At 38.9% G+C, this 25,507-nt stretch overlaps 2 protein-coding genes across 6 annotated transcripts in view; both read right to left on the minus strand.

Annotated features, from left to right (window-relative positions):
• The window catches only part of LOC114486970 (polyglutamylase complex subunit TTLL1-like), a 13,902-nt gene extending 11,210 nt beyond the window's left edge, over nucleotides 1-2,692 (minus strand). For all 4 annotated transcript variants that reach the window (XM_028494544.2, XM_028494545.2, XM_028494541.2 and 1 more), the window contains exon 1: nucleotides 2,372-2,692. The gene's annotated coding sequence lies outside the window, so the exon portion shown is untranslated. The remainder of the gene's footprint in view (nucleotides 1-2,371) is intronic.
• A 4,464-nt stretch (nucleotides 2,693-7,156) lies between these two features.
• The window catches only part of SLC16A10 (solute carrier family 16 member 10), a 149,953-nt gene continuing 131,602 nt past the window's right edge, over nucleotides 7,157-25,507 (minus strand). Inside the window, exons 4-6 of one of the 2 annotated variants that reach the window (XM_024115569.3) lie at nucleotides 23,506-23,649; nucleotides 11,713-11,941; nucleotides 7,157-9,404 (exon numbers count right to left, since the gene is read on the minus strand). In XM_024115569.3, coding sequence (XP_023971337.1) covers nucleotides 9,172-9,404; nucleotides 11,713-11,941; nucleotides 23,506-23,649 — 606 coding nt within the window. In that variant the 3' untranslated portion in view covers nucleotides 7,157-9,171. Of the gene's footprint in view, nucleotides 9,405-9,489; nucleotides 10,717-11,712; nucleotides 11,942-23,505; nucleotides 23,650-25,507 lie in introns of those variants that run through there. The other variant, XM_055087551.1, reaches the window with a different exon arrangement.

Here is a 25,507-nt window from a genome sequence, read left to right on the forward strand (position 1 = left end):
AGGTCATGGAAGCAACCTAAATGCCCATCGACAGATGAATGGATAAAGAAGATATGGTACATATATACAGTGGAATATTACTCAGCCATAAAAAGGAATGAAATTGGGTCATTTGTAGAGACGTGGATGGATCTAGAGACTGTCATACAGAGTGAAGTAAGTCAGAAAGAGAAAAACAAATATCGTGTATTAACACACATATATGGAACCTAGAAAAATGGTACAGATGAACCTGTTTGCAGGGCGGAAATAGAGACATAGATGTAGAGAACAACCATATGGACACCAAGGGGGAAAGTGGGGGTGGTGGTGGGATGAAATGGGCGATTGGGATTGACATGTGTACACTGATGTGTATAAAATGGATGACTAATAAGAACCTGCTGTATAAAAATATAAATAAAATTAAATTTAAAAATTTTAAAAAGAATTGCTCAACTATGGAATGAGTTTACTTTGCGAAGTAAGCAATCTTCTATAATTTTAATTCAAAAAAAAAAACGAGTGAATTTTATCCTTCTTAGGATCAGTAACAATTTGTCATATCCATTCTCTTCCATTTCCCTCAAAAGCCCTCCAATGGCCTGTACATCTGGTACCTATTTACAGGCATATAAATAATTAATATATTCAATGCATATTGCAAATTTCATGTTTGATGTATAAAATCTATTTAGCACCATTAAACATCAGTAGTGATTTGCTTTGTAGTTAGGTCTCATCAAATAATAAACATCTTCTGACTGCAGCCAGTTTTTCTCCAAGTGAGTAATCCACAATTGCGGGGGATTTTTTTAAAAGTTCCAGCCTGGCTGTTGATCATCCCCTGAAATTTTCAGTGAATAGGAGATCACTTAGTACCAGCTGAATTTAATCAGTTTAATCAGTGTAAGTAAAAGAAGCAATAATGTAAGTCAACTGCAAAAAAAAAAAAAAAAAAAGTATCAAATAAAAATAGTTTTTGGACTATCCGGTGCTTTTGGTTTATTTCTATCTGTGTTCTTTGCCCTAGAGAAATAACAATACCCAAACACACCTGAAATACATATAGGAATCTTTGAAAGCACACAGCTTATTTCTCTTTTATTCAACACAGTCTGTTTCCTTCACTTTAGTAATTTTTCCTTTCCCCCTCTCCCCAGGGAATTTCATAAATATAATCACAAAGCCTTATAGAAATTTGCTAAAATTTTTTTATTGTATTTACTGAGAACATCACATTGTTCCACAGTAAAATGATCTTATCCTCCAAATGATTACAAAGCACTTTTCATTAAAAAGGTTTCGGTTATCTGTATTAAATTGCACATTATAAAAAAGTCAGTTTTAAATCATACTCTTTAAAAAGAAACATAAGGCAAGTACTAAAATACTGCACACTGATCAAACCCAGCATAATCATTTCACATAGTGATCTATATTTAAACAACTACTGTGCCAAAAATGGCATCCTGTGTAGGTAGGTAGAGAAGCAGACTCACACTGCAGTGTGCACCGTGCACTTGGAATAACTTGGTTTTGATGTCTAAAATAAAACATGTTTTTCTAACTTTGAAAATATGCAAAATAACTTAAAAATTACTTTTCAGGTAAACATTAAAATAAAACAAGTTGACATAAAAAATATCATGTTATACTAGGAAATACTTAAAATATCCAAGCTCTCTCTCAGTAATACTGCAGGGTTCAGTTTGTCATAGCTATAACTTTCAGGCTAAAATAAACTGGTAGAACAAAATGACAAAATGCAAATTTATCAAGCATTGGGCAATGCCTTTATAATCTTACATTTCTCAAACCACAATATTTTAACAATTACATGAGAAGTTATTACTAAAGGGATATTTCATCTCTAGTGTAAATTTTTTTTTAATTTTTACTGGAGTATAGTTGATTTACAATGTTGTGTTAGTTCTGCTGCACAGCAAAGTAAATCAGTTATACATATACATATATCCACTTTTTTTAGACTCTTTTCCCATATAGGTCATTACAGAGTACTGAGTAGAGTTCTCTGTGCTGTACAGTAGGTCCTTATTAGTTATCTATTTTATATACAGTAGTGTGATATGTCAATCCCAATCTCCCAATTTATTTTCCCCCTGTAACTTCAGATTAACAAGCCCCCACTCTCCCTTCCACATACAACCATGTTAACAGTAGAATGGAATTATCATTAGTTAACAGAGAATCCAGTATACTCTAGTAGATTCTAAATGTCTGGTTTTCCTAATTAGGAAAATGATAGTGTGTATTATTTTCCTAATTTATATTTTTAAAATCTTCACAAAATAGAGTTAAGGCAAAGTCTATAAAGACAGCAAGGTTAAATAAAAACCTGTGGTCCCCACTTCCTGTGAATACTACTTACAGGTACATTAGGACTCAGAGACCCACGTGGAATTTGGGGTAGAGTTTTAGGTGCGTGTCACACAGTCAGCCACGACCATGATGCTGAGAGCCCTTGATAATCATAGGTCTGAGATTTGCTGACACTGACCCAGACGCAGTCCTTTCTAATTCCTTTATGTTAAATCTGAAAGATGAACAGTGATACTTTCAGTGTCATTTTTTAAAAAAAGTAACTCATTGTCCAAGTTTTAAGATTGATGACTCACAAAACTCTAATCTTAGCCTGAAAAATAGCTTAAAATATCTACTTAAACAAGCTCAATAGAAAGCTATTTTGTATATATATAGAGCTATATGTATAATAAAATATACATAACATTTTTTTCACATACCCTCCGAGTCACAGAATACTTTGAATAGCTAACTTTATGCTAGAAACATTGACCAGGGATGTTTCTTTAAAGGCATTACATTGGGGGGCTGTGTTCATCATTAAGTTTTCATTTGGTGATCATTTTTTGACTTTCATACTGAACGCCTTCTGTGTTAACAAAAATTGCATACCTCTAAGTAGATTTTGAACACAGTAATTGTTTTATAGGAGGTTTTTCTCCTCATATATACAAAATGCAACATGCATAATACTGCTAGATCTACACATTTCTTATTGACTTATATATATTTAAAAAGAAAAAAATAATTTTGCAAGGAACATGAAATTTAGCACCAATCTTGATCTGATCTTTCTCTGGTAGGAAAAAAAGGCACCAAATACAGTCAGTTCATAGCCTTGGGTCAAAATACAGCACTCTTGATAACAAACCCCGGGTCCCTGAAATAATATTCCAATATAGGCTAAATTACGAAAGATATGTTGACCCATTACTGTCTAGCATTTTAGAACATACTATAGAAGATTACATTTGGTGAAGATAACAGTAGAAAAGGTTTACGTGTTTACACACATATTTAACAAATGGACTCTTCTAATAACTGACAGATACTGAAAAGTATTATCTGATAAAGAATAAAAGTCATGTATCAGAGGCTCCAAAATAGTGTCACAGATCTAATTTGATTTCTAAATGTTGTTTTATATTGATAGTGATATCACATACATGCTTAGTGACATTCAACTCCAAAATACTCTTCTTACAGCACCCATATAGAAAGGCTAGAAACATCTTTAGATTGGGAACTTGTGGGTTAACTCCTACACTATTGCCACACTCAACGGTAGCATTTTCAAAAACTCTAGCAAGACAAAAATTCATTGCCACGGTCCCTGTTCCACTAGGAAAGGGGTGCCTCTCACAGGAGTTGTGTAACATGTAAGCTGTAAGGTTAAGGCACAAGCATACAATCTCTTGTCAGTGATCATCCATCTTCCTGCCAAAGAAAACACAGATGAAAACGACCTCATCGTCAAGCTGCCAGTGTAATTTGAAAAGCCACTGGTGAAGCATATTAGTGTTTATTATTGTATATAGATTATAAATTTCTTCACTTTTTTCCTTTTTCAGATTATCCACAGGCCACAATAGTTAATATTCCATTTTTGTTCCTTTTAAATCCATTTATCAGAACAAAACACTTAAATTTTATCGATATTTCGACCCCCTTAACAACTTGTATTCCCTTGCCCTTTAATCCCAGAATCACCGTTAACTCACTGACTAAGCAAGAATTAAAAGCTGGATTTTTAGTCATACACTGAAAGCTGAGGTAGGTGGACTGCCATGATCAAGTGAGTGTCATGACCAAGCACTTAGAAAGGTTTTATTTCATTCCCACTGTCTTTCCAACATACTAATAAAAGATTGAAATCTTGTTTCATAAATGAGGTAGCCTCCTATTTTATATCTGTCAAAATAAAAAACAGTACCATGGAGAATTTCCTTGAATGTATAGAGGCCAAGATGATTAATGTTTACTTTAAAAAATAATAATAATTTTTTTTTGGCTGTGCCAGGTGGCATGCGCAATCTTAGTTTCCTGACCAGGGATCAAACCCATGCCCACTGCATTGGTGTGCGGAGTCTTAACCACCGGACCGCCAGGGAAGTCCCCCCAAATTAATAATTTTTAAAAAGGACAAGCTAAATAGACTACTATGTCCCAAATATCAAGGTTTGGGTGATTCAAAGATGTGACAATGAATTGTTTCATGGGTCATAAGGAGCTATCTGATAAAATCCATATTTATCAGGAATTATGATTCTAAGTTATGTGCAGGTTTCATATTTAGCTATGGGCATTTGGCCCTTTATTCTTGAAAACTGTAGCCTATCACTGTAGTATTATTTATAAAACAAAGCATTAGTCTCTGCCAACAAATAAAGTGATAAAATATGGCTGCGGCTATCCCATTACAGTGAGCCTGGGAGCTGTGTGTGCCTGTTCTCCACCTTATTATTCTTTGCTCCTTCTTTGCCAGCTAAAATGAAGTTTTCAGTTAGAAATTTCCCACAGAGTTTTAAATACTTATATAAATTATTCACATATTTAAAAACTACAGACTTAATTAGCTTATACTTTCCACTTGTATCTCTAGACTCTGGGAAGTTACTCTTAATACCATTCACCATAAAGTGTAACCCAGCCTAAGGCAGGTTCATTAGGAACTGCATCCCAGAGGTCCACTACTTTCCAAGGCATCCTCCATGATGTGCTTTCAGGACTATGATTTAGCACAACTTTAATGGAATATGAAAATCAAAGTTAAAAAGTGAGCGCTCTGAAAATATTTATATTAAGAACTTGACAGTCTTTTCTCTCAAAGCATTTACCTTAAACATTTAAAGTTTTATATGTTAGCACAAAAGATGACAATTATATGAAACTTATTACCCCTCCCAGTTTTAATCATGTAATTAAAATTTTTTTTGGTGTATCATTAGAACTCTAAGTTGAAAGCTGAGAGCAAGCCATTCTCCAGGTTACACACAATTGGATGGAGTTCCACCCTCTGAAATCATAGGGACTGGTAAGCAGTGCAGCTAAGCAACCAGTAGCACTAAGCAAGGATATTAATGGACTTTTTAGCAGGTTTTTGAAGGATGTGGGGAAGTAAAGGGAAAAATGATAAAGATAATATAAAAAGAGGCATACTAAAGGGTCTGAAAGTTTACCATCACCAGGAAGTCCTCAGAGCCACCCATGCTATAGGTTGCCTAGCTCTAATCTCATACCACATTTTCTGTTCAGTCTTATTTGATTTAACATCAAGAGTTATCTGGACATGGGACAGCTTACAAATAACAATGGCACAAATTAAAATGTTCTTAAGTGCAGTTAAAAGGAGTATAATTACCAGAAGTAAACATATGTTTACTTTACAACCAAGTGTACATTGACTTTAAAAGTGGGAAGCTGAAGCTAATAGAATTAAAGTTTTTTCTTTCCATACTTTGGGCAGACCCCATGGAATCGTCTGCAAACATGTATAAACAGATAATCCATAATCATGAAATGCAAATGAAGTCCTGTTGCTATTTATGAATAGAATTTGAAGCTTAATGCAAGCACTATGCAGTTTTCAGTGGAAATTACACATCTTGTAGTAGGGCTATAGACTAAGCATTACAACCGTGATCAAAGAGATTTATAAATTTTGAATATAGTATCAATAATCTGGGTGGTTTATTATTACTTAAATGGATGCATCCCAGCAATGTCTACTGCAATAAAATTTAACCAGAATGTTTCTGTAAGATCCTTGGGCATCTGTTACAATACCCAATCCAGGCTTTCTGTAAAGTTGCTCCCCTTCTTATGCTATTGTTGGCCTCTAATGCCAGAACCTTAAATTTATCGATATTTTAAATTTGAGTTCGCTGAGTCCTATCAGAAATAGGAGGATGAGATGAGAAAGCAGAGTTCTGTATCTATTCCTTTTTGGGGGTGGGGAGTGGGCAAGGAATAGCAACTTTATTCAGAAAGCCAGCCGAACAAGAAGACGGTGGACTCATGTCCAGAGAACCATCGCGCCTGAGTTAGAATTCAGGCTTCTTTTATACTAAAAGGGGACGGAGTAAAGTCAAACATTTCCTGGTTCTGTTCAGCCTCCGGAGGGGATGTGTTAATTTCTTCCTCCCTGCAGTCATTCACAGGTGGGCCTGGTCAGGATGTTTCCTGTGAGCTAAACAAAGGTATTTTTTTTTTTAATAAACAAAAACATTTTATTGTATTTGAATTATAATGTGTGAATTTCTGCTGTACAGCAAAGTGACAGTTTGTATCTATTCTTTTAAACAAGTGTCTTGGATTGAACAAAATAAATGTAGGCCCATCAGGTCACTTTACTGCAATAGTAACACTCTTCAGAAATTAGAAAGGATTTACTTTGAAAGATTAAAGTAATATTTCTTGGTCTAAAACAAATCTTTGTGAATATTAATATTTTTTATTTTCTTAGTATATATTTTAGACGTTTATAACTATTTGTACCAAACATATTACTAAATATGCATTTTATGGAATTTAGCATCTTACCTTTCATACTTTTTAACTTTATATTATTACAGCACAGAACTCCCCATAAGAGTCTATTTTAGTGGAGCCTTTTCAGTGTTATAGATCCTGTTTGATTCATTCCATTAGACTGAAAACTAACATATGTATAATATTATACACAAACACAATATTCTGAGATCTAAGTTTTATTATAAATACTTGTCATGTTGCTCTTTTATCATGGAAAATAAGCAAGATCAAGTCTTTGAGTTTCAGATTATTACTTTTCTTCCCCTAAAATCAGCAACGTTTTGAAAGGAAAAACATTTTGGAGGTCTTTACAAAATAAATTTTCTATTTTAGATCTAGTCTTTCTGTAAAATTGGGGGGTAGTCAGGAGTTTGTACTGAAACTGTAGGAAAAATAAACATAATGGCAGGTTCGATGATTGTACTTAGTTGTATGGTTTTGCTAATAATGAGGAAATAATGTTTTATATAACTGGGCATGAATAAATGAAGAACCTAATAATGTGTTACATTATCATTTCTAAGTCATTTTGTAAAAGCTTAAAATAAGAACATGAAAGGGAAGCATGGTCAAAATGTAGATTTTTTTTTTTAATGCAACAGAACCTTCCAAAAAACAAATTATCTAAGTACCCTGAATATGAAATGTGGAAGAATTGGAAGTAGTAAGTTGCAGAATGTCTCCAAGATCAAAATTATTTAAAGAAGTTCTATTAGAAATAAATTCTGTATTTAGTATCTACACTTTGAACCTTCAAGGTTGCAGATGAGAAAGCTGATACTAAAAGGAAAAGTTATTGGGTTTTCTAGATGTTTAATTAACAGCCTCACTTTGCTCCTCCCCCTGCCTGCCCTCCTTTCCCATCAACAACTGCAAATCCATATGCTTTCCAGGCATCTCCATCCTCAGCTTCACAAACGATCGAAGCTGAAAAGAGAAGTAGGGAGATAATAGGTTGCATTTCTCTCAGCACAGAGAATTTAGAAACAGGTGAATCCTGGAGGTGCTTTATAAAAAGACAGCATTTTCCCAGGTGAACAAACTACATTTGAGGAAGATCTAATATACATATGTATTTAGGATTTAAATATGTTTTGCACATTATTAAACTTAAAAGACCTAAATAAGAAAGAAAAATGTACTAAAATATAATTTCAGGGATGAGGGACGTGTTCTGATGTTTTTTAGATGAGTATGGGGCATGTCATGACTTCGGTTTTAATTTTAAGTCTTTAAAACTCAAAAGAGCCTTCTTATATTTGTCTGTGTATAAAAATATTTTTAACAATACAGGCAATGTTAAAGGGGAACACAATAGGATAAGTACATAAGAATGCAAATTTTTGCCAGAAAGTTTTACCAATTTGAGCAATTCTTTCTATCAGAAATAGATATTTTCTTCACAAAGATGTTTTTTTCCCATTTGTGCCTAAAAGTGCAACTTGATAACATGCTCAGTAAGACTTTGTTTAAATATCAGGTCCTAGTGCAACAAATCAGAAGTCAGAAAAAGTCTAAGTAAGTTAAAATGCCAGAATATCTTTCAGTTCTTCTATTTTACTTTATTGTTACAATTTAAACAAATTCAGAAATCTGGGGTGTTTCTGGCTACTTGAGTAAAACACACTGCAAATCCAAAGGGGAAAAATGTAAATGGAAGAAATGTCTGATTTCTGAACTGTTCTGCCCTTATGAACAGGATCCTGTTCATCTCACACATTGATTCTGAACACCTTGTCAGTACCTGCTCCAAGAAGGTCCCTTGACACTGGAGCAAGTCAGAATAACTTACTTTCAAAGCTTATTTAAGAGCAGGCAAGCAATTTTAACATAGACTTGAGATTTAAGTAGATATGATATTATCTAGAATCCAGGCTTAAATTTTGTTTCCAAATAGCAGAAGAAATTAAAACAAAGATACCAAAACTAAAAACACCATGTGAGACAACAAACAACATTTCCAGTCCTAACCAAACTGCAACCCTTTCAATATAGCTTGAGGTATTTTTAAATATTTGTATAAGCTAAATAGCGTTCACAGTTTCTGAAGTTACTTTTTACTGAGATAGCTTCATATTCTCATAATATTTGACTTTCAGACAGCTTTTCTTGTACATGAAATTGAGTCTGAGTCTCCGGCCTCAGACTCATAGAAATTTTGGACAGCTATTCAGTGACAGAAAATGGTTCTTGTAGTAATAAGGGTTCTATTTCCCGATTATTGTGCTACGCCTAGGATGTGATTAAAAAAATAAGAAATTTGCAATTCATATAAAAGGAAAACTTGCTTAAACTTCTAAAAGCAAGTCTAGTCTGGTGGAGGTATATAAGACATTAAATAACAGAGTCAGATTCCTTCTTAAAGATTCCAGATGAGCTTGACAACAGAGAGTTCTGGTTCTCCAACATTTTCTCCATCTTTTCTCCTCCAGTGGTTTTATTGATCTCTCTTTGCTTCTTACTATGGATCCATGGGATAAAACAAAGGACAGCACCTCCAATAAGGGGAGGGATTCCAGCGAGGTAGAATGCCACATCATAGGAGCCCAGCTTGTCACGGAGTAACCCTGGGAAGGGAAAAAACTGTCACCAAGAGAGAACAAGTATGGCTCTTGGGGTCTCAGATTAGTCACTCTGGTGGCCTACTGCCAACCTAGTATCTTCATCTCAGCAGGCTAGTTCAAACATCTCAGATATCACACATTTTTAAGGAAATGGGTCTGAAATATAAACCTTTTCTGATATGAGGAAGGAAAAGATCGCATTTCTTTAATCTTGTTGCAAGTCTGTGACAGGCCTCTGAGTTTTCCTACCAAGATATTACATGGAAAAAATATTTGCAACCAAGCTTTGGCTTTCTCAAAACCCTTCAGAGGCCATTTGGGATATTCTGACACATGGTGTAAAGGTCCCGTTTTAGCTGAAGGTGGACGGACCGTCAAGCTGAAACTTCTCTCATACACACAGACCTCAAAATGTCTATGTTTTAAACCTTTCTTGGGCCTGTTTATGAAATAACATGAAACTTTTTAAAAGTATAATCCAAAATCATGAAAAATTATAAATCTAAGAGTCAGGATGAAAAAGCTAGGTTGTTAAATACATTTTGGAAAAAAGCTAAGGTTTGTCAGCACATGGGAGGAAAAGATAAGAATATATGTGTGGTACTCTAATAGATCCTAGGGCTCTGCTTCTAAAAACCGTCAGAATACTCCTTATTTCTAATTTCTCTAACAAAATCCAGATTTTAAAAAGTTATCTTAGTGTTTTAAACTTTTACTGTACAACCTAAGTTATCTGAAATGTTCTAGAACACATTGTACTGAATATCTGACTCTGCTAAGTAAACAGCTGAGGATTTGTTCAGGTAAGTACCAACATAAAAAAAACAAAAAGGTGTACAGTCATTCCAAATAGAAACCTAAAATATGCAACATATCTAAATATATGCTTTTCCTATCCCCTGAATCAGACTATTCCACATATAACTGAACCTTTCATCCTTATGAACATAAATTAATATGTTTGGTTTATAATACTATGATCCCTCAGAACCTCCTGTTGTTCTTCTGCCTGCTTTGAAAGTTTCCTGTTAACTCCTTCATTCTTGATCTGTTATAGTCACTTCCAGTAGCAAACACCATTTCTACAAAAGTGCTGCTTGTAATTTGCTGTGGACTTGGAAACCCTAACAAACTAAACTTGTAAGATGTAAAAATAGTGTATTACCTGGGGGAGAGGGGAAGGACTGGAGGGTTTTCCCTAAAAGGAGACTGTGATCTTGAGAACTTATCTTTTATTTGGTCTGCTCAGTAGTGGTTCTGCTTGCTTGATCCATGACTAGGTTCCCAACTGGCAAATTTGCTGATACGTGTGGTTCTGAATATGAGAATGAATTCAACTGAACTTTCACTGAGCCACTCAGATACCAGACACAGATGATAGTACATACATATTAAATTTTATAATAATTTTATCAAATCTTATAATAATTTACAGTGGCACCCAACTAATACTGAACGTGAAACATCTTTATACTATCATTCAGAAGATTTCTAAAGGTGAAATTCACATAACATAAAATTAACCATTTTAATGGCATTTAGTATACTAACAATGTTGTACAACCACCACCTCTCTCTAGTTCCAAAATATTTTCATCACGCCCAAAGAAAACTCCACACCCATTATGCAGTTACTCCCTAATCCCCCTTCCCTCCAGCCCCTGGCAACCACCAATCTGTTCTCTGTCTCTATGGATTTACCTATTTGGATATTTCACAGAAATAGAATCATATAATATGGGACCTTTTGTATTTGGCTTCTTTCACTTAGCACATGTTTGAGGTTCATCTACCTGGTAGCATGTATCAGTACAGCACTTCATTCCTTTTTATGGCTGAATAATACTCCGCTCTGTGGATATACCACATTTTGTTTATCCATTCATCTGGACGGACATTTGGGTTGTTTCTACTAAGTGTTATTTTTCATTAACTACTTCTCAGGGGGCTATGATCTCTTACACAAAGCATACACATTTAGAAATCTTTCAGAATCTTCACCTCTTCCTAAAAAGAAATCACACTGCTATTCCTCCAAAACACATACTAAGTGAAACATAGGAACTCTGAAAGCTCAAAGTCCAGAACCTAACTGCTACACATTTCACTGAGTGTTTTAGATATCAGTAAGAATAAGAGGACTCATCGGCAAATTTTTCCAACATGCCATCTACAGCTGGTCTTATTAAAAATGTTATAGATAAGGCACATACAAAGCAAGACACCAGAAACCAATAAATCATAATATATTTAACATATAAGTGAGACTTAGGACCTACAGTAGAAAATGCTATGAATTAATATAATTTACCTGCAATGGGTGGGCCCACAGTCATGGGTATAGACATGAATCCGAGTAGAAATCCAATTGCTTGTGAGACATCCTGGGCACCAACTAACTCAAAGGCAATGGGGGCCATAATGGAAATGAAGCATCCATCGAAGAGACCCATGATGAGACAGACAGCAATGAGGGCCCCAAAGACGCTGCACAGGGGAATCATCATGGACATCAGACCAATGAAGAAAAAGGACAGGACCTAGGACAGACACCACAATGTCAACTCTGCTCTCAGGAAAAGTGAACGTCACGATTACTGAGCAACAGGCTTAGGACTTTTAAGTGGTTACTGCTCAGTCGCCTCCTCAGCCCAGTTCGCCTTGATTTTATATACATAATCAACTCCCATAATCATCTCCCCCAAGTTCCCCTAGCACTTTCTCAATATTTCCATTAAGGAACAAGAAGAAAGCAAGGATTTTTTTTAAATAAATTTATTTATTTTTATTTATTTTATTTTTGGCTGCATTGGGTCTTCATTGCTGCATGGGCTTTCTCTAGTTGCAGTGAGCGGGGGCTACTCTTCATTGCGGAGTGGGGGCTTCTCATGCAGGGGCTTCTTTTGTTGCAGAGCACGGGCTCTAGGCGTGCAGGATTCAGTAGTTGTGGCTCATGGGCTCTAGAGTGCAGGCTCAGTAGTTGCGGCGCACGGGCTCAGTTGCTCCACGGCATGGGGGGACCAGGGCTCGAACCCGTGTCCCCTGCATTGGCAGGCGGATTCTTAACCACTGTGCCACCAGGGAAGCCCAAAAGTGAGGATTTTTATATACTTACTTTTCTTTCCAGGATGAAAGCTCTTTGAGATCAGAATCTGTACAAAAGTCATCTTTGAACTACATATTATAAGGTTTAAGGATCTTGTACCTGGTCAGTGCGCAATACATATTTGTTCTTTGAATATCAGCTCAAATTCACTCATCAAACATGATTTAAAAATTTTACCCTTGAAATTATATGCACTTTACTGGTATTAGTCCTCTGCATAATGAAAATATGCTAGCCAGATCCGTCCTTCACATCACAGAGCTTCCGGTTTGGAGAATACAGAGATGTAAGTTTTAGATATTTAAATAATCAACTTAGAATACAGTGCCTGCTAATATTCCAGACATGGTGAGCATAGGTAGATCAAGTGAGAGAGATTAAAATAAGTAACTATGATTTGATATTCTATAAATATGTACTGATTTTTGATTATTCAAATTCCAATTAAATTTTGACTGTCAGAGGAAATATATGATGCATAATACACAGTGAAAACAGTGAACACATTCTGCTATAACATCCTAAGAATTAATTTATATAATCCAGTTGTGTTTGTTTTTTTTTTTTTTTTTTTTTTTTGCCGTACGCTGGCCTCTCCCGTTGCGGAGCACAGGCTCCGTGGCCATGGCTCACAGGCCTAGCCACTCCGCGGCATGTGGGATCTTCCCGGGCCGGGGCACAAACCCGTGTCCCCTGCATCGGCAGGCGGACTCTCAACCACTGCACCACCAGGGAAGCCCTATAATCCAGTTTTATTTACAGTGTAAATCAATGACTATTATTACCAAAGAATATTTTCAAACATTATGTCTTTTGATGCTAAGTCATAGGTATACCCTATTTAAGCACCCCAGAGTTAAGGCTGAGAAATATTTTGCATCACTGAACACTTTCATTTTAGCGTTAGAGTAATTAATAGAATCAAACACTTGATTTTCCCTGCCATTTAGTAGCTACTGTGCTATGTTCTGTGCACAATGCTATGTGACGGTGCTATGTGAATAACACCTGGTTCCTACCCTTGGGTTGTGGGGAAATGACCATGTAAATAAATAAATGCACATGAAGTGTTCTAGATGTTGCTGTAGTTGTATATTCAAAGTATGGTGGGTACAAAAAAGGAAGGAGTGGCCAATTCAGTAGCTTTTTTAGGCAAAGAACTAATTAAAATTGGATTATTCACTCATTAATGGAAGAAATGTTTTAAAAAGAATCAGCTTTTTAAAAAAGTATTCATATAATAGCAACTATTATTTATTTAATGTTTATGAAATGCCAGGCATTTTTCTAAGGGCTTTAGATCGTGATTCTCATAACAATTTTATGAGATGGGTACTAATGTTTTCCCTGTTTTACAGATGAAGAGAATGATGCTGAGAGGTTTAGTAAACCTGGATGGAGCCAGCCTGGAACCCATGGTCTGCCTGGGCAGTAGGTAGCAGGGAACGATGGAACAATTTCTAGAGGGTACCCTCCGATGACAGTGGGGCTGGGGAGGAAGGGAGAGGCCACATAAGGCAGCCATCTGGATCACCGTCTTCATCTGCTCTGTTTTTCCCAGGACCCACTAGGCACGTCTATGGCATACCAACCTTGGTCGCACGCCTCAGGGCAGCCCCTCACAACCTTAGTGCACATCAAGATCACCTGAGGAACAGGGATCTGGGAACAGTGATTTTCACAAGCTCCCCAGGTGACCTTGACACAAGTTGTCCACTGACCCCACAATAAGAAACATACTCTTGAAAAAGGTTTTAAACTCCAAGTTGGTCGCTTTTTGACAACATCATATTATATAGCTGAATCAATTTTTCTTCTTCATTATTAAAATATAGCTTTATGGTAGAATTATAATTCGTTTAAGACTCTGAGTTGGCTATTTGAAAATTAAGTCTGGCACTTCACATTTTTCTAAAGAACATAATCTCCACATTCTGATTTTTTATGTTCCCCTTAAACATCTTTTTCTCCAGTCCAATTTCCCTCAAAGCGTAAGCATAATTTCTTAGTGGTGGGTAATTACTGGGTTTGCAACCTATAGATTGGAAAGAACTAATAAGGCTCAGAGGGACAGACCAGGTTCTAGCTCTCTGTGACCTTGATAAAAAGACTCCCTGATGCTGCCCATCTACACAAAATACATTTTTACTCTATCTACAAACACAAAAGGAGATAAATACTTGAATCTTAGAAATGTATCTATCATTACAAATTCCAGAGAACCTGGAGTAAAATGTTAGGACATCACGGGGCCAGATGGAATGGGTTTAATTGGTAAAGCCACATACCAAATTTTCCCAACCACACAACTGTAATTCTACTAGGTGAGCTTTCAATGTGCTTCCTATTCTTTTACTATTTTGTTCAGAACAAATCTCTTCCAAGGTAAGACAACCAGAGTGACTGTTGAAAGCTTAGCACAAAGTCATTTTTGCTCAATAAACAAATGTTTTCTTGGACCAATTTATGTAACATGAGACCGAGGCACTTATGGTAGTTATCCTGATCTTTCTATCCATTTTTGGCCCCTTCAAATTTTTGTTCTTTGGTCAGTTTTGTAAGAAATCATATAAGAGGGGCTTCCCCGGTGGCGCAGTGGTTAAGAATCCGCCTGCCAATGCAGGGGACACGGGTTCGAGCCCTGGTCCGGGAAGATCCCACATGCCGCGGAGCAACTAAGCCCATGTGCCACAACTACTGAGCCTGCACTCTACAGCCCATGAGCCACAACTACTGAGCCCAAGTGCCACAACTACTGCAGCCCACCCACCTAGAGGCCGTGCTCTGCAACAAGAGAAGCCACCGCAATGAGAAGCCTGCGCACCGCAATGAAGAGTAGCCCCCGCTCACTGCAACTAGAGAAAGCCTGTGGGCAGCAACGAAGACCCAACACAGCCAAAAATAAATTAATTAATTAATTATTTTAAAAAAGGATTGCTAGTGTATAGATACACAATGGATTTTTTTAAAAAGAAATTATATAAGAGTTTCAAATTTATTATTATATATTTTGAGCATATTACTTCTTAATACTTTACCTGACTGCAAGTTCTCCTTTTCTCAATTCAAATTATGTTAATTTATATTCTCTTTTTCAAATATTTAAAGCTGTTAAATTTTAATAACAATTGTTAAATAAAAATTATTAGTTATTTAAAAGTAAAATTTCTTGGTTTTTCTTTAAGAATTGAATTTATAGAAATTTACAAATTTATTCTTTAGCATTTCTCAGAAAATACCTAGCTACTTGTGCCTTATTTGTAGCTATAGTAGTGAGAAACACTGCTCTTTCTCAGCAGATGTAACTTCCCCAAATGTAGCTAAATTAGGAGGTAAGCAGGCCAAGCTGGTGAGGACATACATATTCCCCACATGCAGGGACATTTGAGCCACAAGGAGCACAGGCCAAGGTTTAGCACACTGCGTGTAGGAGGTTCATCACTTCCCAAAACATCTACTGATCTGCAGATACTAGGCCCCAGTTTGAAAGGTGAATAAATTTAGTATTACATACAATCTTTCTTTCCGCCCCAAACGCAGTAGCTCTGGTTAGATTTAAATAAGAGATTCAAAGGTTCCTAATCCTCTTCTGGGCTCTGGCACTGACATTTAATAAGGCATTGACTGTTGAGATGTCTTCCTTCTTTTGTTTCTTAAAACTATACAAGGAAATATCTTCTGTCATAATTTAACAGGCTCTAGAAGAATAACCCCCCGCTTAAGTTAGTTTATGTACCTAAGAACAAACAAACAAAAAAAATGTGGTTCTTTTTTGCTATCACCGTTCCCACAACTACTGAGCCTGCACTCTACAGCCCATGAGCCACAACTACTGAGCCCAAGTGCCACAACTACTGCAGCCCACCCACCTAGAGGCCGTGCTCTGCAACAAGAGAAGCCACCGCAATGAGAAGCCTGCGCACCGCAATGAAGAGTAGCCCCCGCTCACTGCAACTAGAGAAAGCCTGTGGGCAGCAACGAAGACCCAACACAGCCAAAAATAAATTAATTAATTAATTTTTTTAAAAAAGATTTTAAAAAAGGATTGCTAGTGTATAGATACACAATGGATTTTTTTAAAAAGAAATTATATAAGAGTTTCAAATTTATTATTATATATTTTGAGCATATTACTTCTTAATACTTTACCTGACTGCAAGTTCTCCTTTTCTCAATTCAAATTATGTTAATTTATATTCTCTTTTTCAAATATTTAAAGCTGTTAAATTTTAATAACAATTGTTAAATAAAAATTATTAGTTATTTAAAAGTAAAATTTCTTGGTTTTTCTTTAAGAATTGAATTTATAGAAATTTACACATTTATTCTTTAGCATTTCTCAGAAAATACCTAGCTACTTCTGCCTTATTTGTAGCTATAGTAGTGAGAAACACTGCTCTTTCTCAGCAGATGTAACTTCCCCAAATGTAGCTAAATTAGGAGGTAAGCAGGCCAAGCTGGTGAGGACATACATATTCCCCACATGCAGGGACATTTGAGCCACAAGGAGCACAGGCCAAGGTTTAGCACACTGCGTGTAGGAGGTTCATCACTTCCCAAAACATCTACTGATCTGCAGATACTAGGCCCCAGTTTGAAAGGTGAATAAATTTAGTATTACATACAATCTTTCTTTCCGCCCCAAACGCAGTAGCTCTGGTTAGATTTAAATAAGAGATTCAAAGGTTCCTAATCCTCTTCTGGGCTCTGGCACTGACATTTAATAAGGCATTGACTGTTGAGATGTCTTCCTTCTTTTGTTTCTTAAAACTATACAAGGAAATATCTTCTGTCATAATTTAACAGGCTCTAGAAGAATAACCCCCCGCTTAAGTTAGTTTATGTACCTAAGAACAAACAAACAAAAAAAATGTGGTTCTTTTTTGCTATCACCGTTCCCATTTCTGTCACAAGAGAGCATTTTTCGAGAACTGTCAGGGGAAGTTTTGCTCAGGAATCTAAGTATATGACTGAAGAGGAAAAATGAGCTGCACCTGAATAGCAGAAGGCACTTTCGGAGGCAGGCGCACAATTGGCCACAGTTAGAATCAAGGGTTTTGCTCCTATAAGTTTATTCACTATAAAGTTTCCAGACTTTCAGAGCCTCTGGCTAGGAACCCAGAAGTTGGCAGCAGAGATCTGCAGGTCCATCACACTAAAGGGAAGTGTTTAGGGCACAGCCAAGTGGCTGGCTTCTTCTAAAGCACACAGTTCTCTGGAAGTGCTTCACAGGGAGTCTGTTCAACTTTCCTCACGGCACGTGAGTACCACCATTTCTGCCTGGAGGGGGAACTGGCCCCAGTGCCACAGCCCAGGCGAGAACAGAGAATCATTGTCTGATTCCTTATTCAGGCCGGGAAACTACTAAATATTTGGATACCATTTGGGAAATAGCTTATGTTTGGTAAAGCATGTACCTTTATCCCAGTGTATCTTTAGGAAAACACAAAATGCTAAAAGGGAACAAAAAGCAACAACAACAGCAACAACAAAAAAAAAGAAACTGGACAACACTGATCAGTTCATTCTACTTCAACCAGAAGAGGAAGTTTTACACAGGAAGTTGGATCCAAAAGTGATTAATTTTTCTAAATTACAAAAAAATTTTCTGAATTTCAAAAGTAACTCATGAATACATTCTTGAAAAATTTCAAACCTTAGAAAAATATATAAAGTAATATATGAAAGTCTCCCTTCAACCCCCTCCCACCCTCAACCCATTCCCACTTTCCTCGTCAGGAATAACCGCTCAACAATTTGGTGAGCCTCCTAGACCTTTTCTGTGTACACACATGTTGTTTGGGTTTGTCTGCTTTACATACATGGATATGACATCCACACTTCAGTATGTCCATGGCACAGAGAAATCTGACACGATGGGAAAGTGAGCTAAACCCAAAGTTTTTGATTCTGTCATTAGAGTTACAACTTCCAAACCTTTGAAAAAAACTTTCACACTTTTGAAACAGTTACATATTAAACACACAAATCTGCAGTAATTTAATGGTGACTAGAAAGACAGGTCTGTGGAGTTAAAAAAGATGGCTGAGAAGATACCAGGACACAGCCTTTCCTCTCCTAATAAAGTACTCCAGGAACTCTTGCAAAGATTTTCTTTAACCATCATTATTCTATATAATGCAGTTCGGTCATCTCTTTGCTCAGCACTTAGAATTGTCAGGCTGAAAATACCTGGAACCCATGACCCTGATGGAAGTTTAAATTCAGAACTCTTAAGCAGAAGTGTAAGATATATTCCTAAACTCTGTTACCTATAAGCAAAGATCCCCAAATCAGGATAACCAAGGTCTCCTTCTTGATACCTGTTCCAAACCAGGATCTGCCTCAGTATTTAATAGAATACTAAAACAATAAAAGCAAGGATCTATTAATGATCCACTCTGGGCCGGCACTTTAAATAAGCTGTCACCGGGACTTCCCTGGTGGCACAGTGGTTAAGGATCTGCCTGCCAGCACAGGACACGGGTTCGAGCCCTGGTCCGGGAAGATCCCACATGCCGTGGAGCAACTAAGCCTGTGCACCACAACTACTGAGCCTGCACTCTAGAGCCCGTGAGCCACACCTACTGAGCCCACGAGCCACACCTACTGAGCCCGCGAGCCACAACTACTGAGCCCGTGTGCCTAGAGCCCGTGCTCCGCAACAAGAGAAGCCACCGCAACGAGAAGCCCGCGCACCGCAACGAAGAGTAGCCCCCACTCGCCGCAACTAGAGAAAGCCTGTGTACAGCAACGAAGACCCAACAGCCAAAAATAAGTAAAATAAAATAAATATATATAAATAAGCAAGCAAGCAAGCTGTCACCATGAGTCCTCACACAGCCCTCTGCCAGATCTAGACAAGTCATATCACACTCCAGAGCCTGTGCTTTTCTACTCTGCAGCCTCCCAAACCCAAGATGACTGTGCCCCAAAAGTAGAACACGTGGGAGGCTGTGAAGTGTGTTCTGGGCCCGGAGGCTACTCAGAACCCGTGTGATGGGGACAGAGAGGGAGGGGAACTGCCGTGGCCCCACCAGGCTGAGCTGTAACAGACGAAAGCAGGGAGCAGGCATGTCTGAGAAAACACAGCACCAACGAAAGGCAGGAGAGGAAGATAAGCAGCAGAAGCATTCCAATCCTTAAAGGCCGCCAAAGGGCGGACAGCCAGGCAGGGAGAGAAGGAAGAATAAGCAAACAGGCAGAGCTGGAGTTGGTCGCAGCAGAGAAGAAAGAGCCAAGAATCAAAACCCACACTGAATGTTTGGGAGTTGGGGCAGGGAAGCCAGGAAACAGGAGGGACAGAGCGGGGTGGTGAGCCCAGCCGCCTGCGTGGGGTAGGCCTGCGTTGGCCCCTGTGCTGTCGGTGGCTCCCAGCAGCACAGGACACACTGAAGGCTGCCTTTCTCCTCCACGGGCCTCCTCGGGCTGGACCGCAGTCATCTCGCCTGTGACTCAGCCCGCACTACCAGGTGCTACACACACCGCACCACATTTGGATGAAAAAAATCAGATGCGACCTAAAAGAAGCCAGGCTGTGACTAACCTTTCATCCAAAATGAAATTACTGATTCTTAACGCACTGCCGTGTAACTGCAGACCAAACATGGGACCAGCTAGGAAAGGCTATATTTTCTTTCATAAATCACATGAAATACTAACATATGTGCCCCCAATATGCTGTAAGTGAGCCGACTGCCCTGCCTGTAGGGGAAAACTTTCTAAAGTTGTAGTTGTTCCGGAGTAAAGTGCTGATGTATAAAACATACCATGACTTCATCCATCACAGCACCTTATTCTGGGGCCCCATCGCCTCTACCTGGGACACTGTATTGGCCTCCTAACTGGTCTCCCTCCCTCCAGCACTCCTGCTTCCCTCCCAGTAATACAGCCTCCACACACAGAGCGACCACAGCGACTTTAAAATGTAAAATCACGTCATTCCCCAACAAAGACCTACTAGGCTTCAAGTAAAATGTCTGCATCGGGGATTTCAAGGCCCTGTTTAATCTGGGCCCTCCTCTTCCCATGCCCTGCTTTTCCCAACCTCTTCCCAGGCCACTCTCCCTGTCTTCTTGAGTTCCCACTCACGCCCAGCTTTCTCCTGCCTCAAGTCTTGCTCCAGGAACTCAGGGACCACATCTGTCTTGTTGTATCACCCCCACCAGGGTCTGGGCTGGTGCTTGGGGCACAATGGGCACTCCTTTTTTATTTTAATAAATGAAAGGAAGCCAAAAGTCTGTAATACAACCAATTTCCATTAGAGGGCTCCCTTGGCACTTGAGAACAAGACAATGTTCTGCTAAGTGTTCGACAGGGATATCCGCAGTTGGGTATTAATAAAAGGGGGAATGATCCTAACACAGTGAATATTTTAAAAAGTAGCACTCTACCAGCTGTCTGCACTTCCTTCTAGCTGTGTGACCAGACTCCTTCCTGCGGCTCTCTGCCTGGCCCTATATACAAACACCCACAGTGAGGTAGCTTCTCTGTTCTTCTGTGTTGGCATCCGTAAGTGGAAACAGCGACGGTACCTTCCTCAAAGGGCTGGGCAAGGAGGAAAGAAGATAATGTACGTACAGCATTCAGTTCATCGTCTGGCACATGGAAGTGCTCAGTAAATGGTGATGGTTATTACTTCAAATCAATTCAAGGCAATTTATCTGTAGTAAATGTCTTTTCCAACCATGGTCTTCGCCCAAGTTCTACCTTTCCTTCAGGCCCTGCTCAGATACTGCCCCTCATCTCTACAGTGAATGGACGTGCTCAATCCCCAGTCCCAAGCCCCCCTTTTTTTGTCTCTCCTTTACCTTCCCTTCCACAGCCGAGCCCTTGACAAAGTTGCCTGTATTTCCATTTAATCAGCTGATCATGATCAGTCTTTTGCACCTGCCACTCCACTGAAACTCCCCTCTGTTGCTAAATCCAGTGAAAACCTATTAGTCTTTAACGTGCCTGCCCTCTCTCTAGTTACTGACACTGCTGACCACTCCTGCCCCTGGAAACACTATGTGCCTCGCTTTTTTCCTACCAGGCTGGCCACTCCCTTTCGGTGTCCCTTGCACACGCTCTACTCACCCCATACAAGCCCACGAATGCCAAAGTACCACAGGTCTCTTTAGCCACGCTTTCCCATGAGCTCCAAACTCAACTTGGCTTTCCCACAAGCACTACAAACTTAACATGGCAAAAACAAACTCATCATCTTACTCTGTTCTACTGAATTACTGATCTTGATAAAACAGCAAAACCTTCCACTGTTACCTGAGCCACAAATCTCAGACCCAGCTTAGGTGGCTCCACTGAATTCTCATTTCCTATATCCTGTTTTACTCCCTGTTTGATCCCAACATCTGGTTCCTCCCGCCTAGACTATTTCAATATTCTCCAACTAGTCCCTGTGCCTCCGCTTTTTTTTTTTTTTTTTTTTTTTTATTTATGGCTGTGTTGGGTCTTCGTTTCTGTGCGAGGGCTTTCTCTAGTTGTGGCAAGTGGGGGCCACTCTTCATCGCGGTGCGCGGGCCTCTCACTATCACGGCCTGTCTTGTTGCAGAGCACAGGCTCCAGACGTGCAGGCTCAGTAATTGTGGCTCACGGGCCCAGTTGCTCCGCGGCATGTGGGATCTTCCCAGACCAGGGCTCAAACCCGTGTCCCCTGCATTGGCAGGCAGATTCTCAACCACTGCGCCACCAGGGAAGCCCTCTCCGCTTTTAAAAAAAAATAATAATAGCTTTATTGAAATATAAATTCACGTACCAAAGAATTCACCCACCCATTTAAAGTGCACAGTTCACCATGGGTTTTAGTTTAACAACAAGATTGTACAACCATCACTACTGCCTAGTTTTAGGATATTTACATCACCCCAAAAGAAACCCCATACCCAGGAGCAGTCACTCCCCATACCCTCCTTCCCCCAGCCGCTGGCAACCACTAAGCTGCACTCTCTGTCTCTGGATCTGCCTATTCTGGACACTTCATATAAAGGGAACCACATGATATGTGGCCTTTTGTGACTGTCTGAACTCTTACCCTTCCTCTTCTGCATTCCACCCTTCACAGTCACTAGGTTAAGCTTTATAAAATACAACTCATGTCATGTCACTCCCTTGCTTAAAATCCTTAATGGCTCCTGGTAGATTTCAGGATAGAGTTTGGCCTCTTCTGTGCTCATAAAGGCCATTCCCAACTTGACTCCTGCCTATTTCTCAGCCAATCAATCTACTATTCTCTCTTTAGTCCATTCAAACATTGTTTCCCAGACCTAACATCTCTTTGACCATGTGGCTTCCTCTGCTTGCAACAAACACCCTTTTCCGTCTTCCTTATCTATTTAACTATTACTCACCTCTTAACACTCCACCAGCCCAGGAAGCCTGCTCAGACCTCCTCTAGTGATTTAGATGCTTTGCACCTATGTTTCTATGGCACCCATCTAGCATACCATTATTCCACTGTGCTGCAGCACGGCTTTATCTGTCTTCCCAGGAGACCATTAACTACTGAGCACACAGACCATATTTCATCTGTAGCATTTAGCACAGTGTCTGGCATGGAGGAGTCACTTAAATACTTGTCAAATAAGTGTCGATGTGATCTTGGAATAGCACACCCCACAATACCCAGGAGGCAATCTGCAGTAAAGAAACTCAAAAGACACGCACACCCCTGAATTTCACAGGGTATTGCAAAAGGCACGTGACTATGAGAACTATGCCAAAAATAAAGCATTCTTAGAAAAAGCAATGGGCAAACACCATTTTGGTTTGGTGGAGTTCCACGACAAGACAAAGATTGTTGTTTGTTCGCCAATTGCTCATGTTGAAAACCCAAAACTCATAACTGATTTTGCCCTTGAAAAACCGCTTGTTAAAAGTTAGGTTCTAGAAAATATTTCTCATTTTTACAGAAGAATTTAAGCAAATAAGTACATATAATGAGCCATTAGGTGACAAGGATAAATTTGCTGGAGGAAAAACGGCTTATTAAGAAAGTACCTGTAGGTAAACTTTCTTCACACCAGGCACATAATCTGCGATCCGGCCGAAGAGCAGCCGTCCAACTCCTGAAGTGATGCCAATGCACATGAGAACCACCTCTTTATTTTTCTCATCTTGAAACCTTTCATTCACGTGTTTCATCTGTAGACCAAAGAGAAAGAAGCCACACTAAATATGGTATGAAAACTGGACAAGTTTTGAAGCTTTGTACAAATGCCTTTGTGGCTCTACCATGTTATGGACTCTCATCCCCTTCCAAATTCAAATATTTATAAAATTTGTTCTGTAAAAAAAATTTATAAAATTTTTCATGAGAACACATGAAGAAAAGCTAACATGGTTTAGCTTGTTTATAAATGAAATAAGAATTTTTATAAGAGGGTTTAAAAACATTTTTAATAAAAAGTAACCAGCACACCCTTTATCAGTTACCACTGGGCCATGAGCTAAAGGAAGAGACCTTTGAACACACCGTGCCACCTTGTCCTCACAAGGTCACCCGAGGATCCAGCCATCATCTGCTCCCCTGAAAGGCAGTTTAAGGCTCAATTCTGGAGTTTCATCTCTTCTAGGAGGACCTGAACCAAACTGAAATCAGTTATACTGGAGCTTACAGGATAAAAGCATAAGGTTCTCTGCCTGAGGATTTGCCTATTTGTGTGGCATTAGAACAGATAAAAATAGAGTCAGTTTAACAGAAAGAAGAAAGGCCTGGAGAGAGAATGTTTGCATTTAAGTTCTGGTTCCATTCCTTGCTAGCCTTGTGACCTTGGGTAAGTTGTTAACCTCTAGGGCCTCAGTCTCCTTGTCTGTAAACTGGAGACAGCAACAGTACTTCAATCCTTGTGAGGATTAAATATCTCTGTAAAGAACTTAGTGCCTGACACACAGTTAATAGTGATATTAATTTTAGCCTTTTTTTTTTGAAGGACCTTTTCCCTCAATTTACAGTCTACTTAGAATAGTGACTACAAATCTACAACCCGACAATGTTTTAAAAGGAGTGTGACTAGCAGGTGTTATTATGGGTGACAAAACCTGAGGCTCAGCACCCACTGTCTAAGACAAGCTTTGCTCCCACGGCCCCTAAGTTCCACGCTTTCCACCTCTTGCTCAGCGCTTCCACTTTCTCAGTGATCACCTATCTGTGCTCACAGCAAGGAGCAAAAGCATGTCTGTACTCCCACTGCTTTCTCTGAAATCACTGAGCTATTATAACAAACAGTTGTTTCAAACAATCAGACTCACTGTCCCCTACACCGAACGCTGGCCTGAATTCTGAAAGCCTGCAAAGCAAATTTGCCAGAAAGCGCGATGGCCCAGCTGGTACCCTGCCGCACTCACCCCCTCACAGCCTGCCTCCCTCCATTTCAGTTACCACCACTACTGCTGGCCCAGCTACCCAGGTTTAGAAACTGGACAACCATCCTAGATTACCCCCTCCCTCCCTTCAGATCCAGCAGTCACCACCCAGTTCTGATGATTTTACCTCCTAAATCTCTCAGACACTCTTCCTTTGGTCCATGTCCCCCCCAGTGTTTAAGTCTGGGTTATCACTCCTCACCTGGACCCCTACAACAGCCTTTAACATGCTTCATGCTACAGCCCCCAACTCCTGAATCTCTAACCTGCATTCTCTGAGACCACCTGTTTAAGTTCAAAATTAAAAATAGCACTGCTCTGCTATGACCCCACAGCCTTCGGGGTAAAGCTCAAACTCCTGGTTTGACCGATAAAGCCTCCCTACTTTGCTGCCAAGCCTCACCAAGTCAGCACTGTGCTGTCCAGTACAGTAGGTGCTAGCCACGTGTGGGCTATCCAGCACTTGAAATGTGGCTAGTTTGAACTGAGATGTGCTTTAAGTGTAAAACACAAAAAAAAATTTTAGAAAACTTAGTGCAAAAAAAAAAAAACAAAAAATATCTCAATAATTTTAAAATACTGATTCCATGTTAGAATAATATTTTGGCTATATTGGCTAAATAAAATATATTATGAA

The sequence above is a fragment of the Physeter macrocephalus genome, chromosome 10 (genome assembly GCF_002837175.3).
Source record: "Physeter macrocephalus isolate SW-GA chromosome 10, ASM283717v5, whole genome shotgun sequence".
Taxonomy (NCBI): Eukaryota; Metazoa; Chordata; class Mammalia; order Artiodactyla; family Physeteridae; genus Physeter; species Physeter macrocephalus.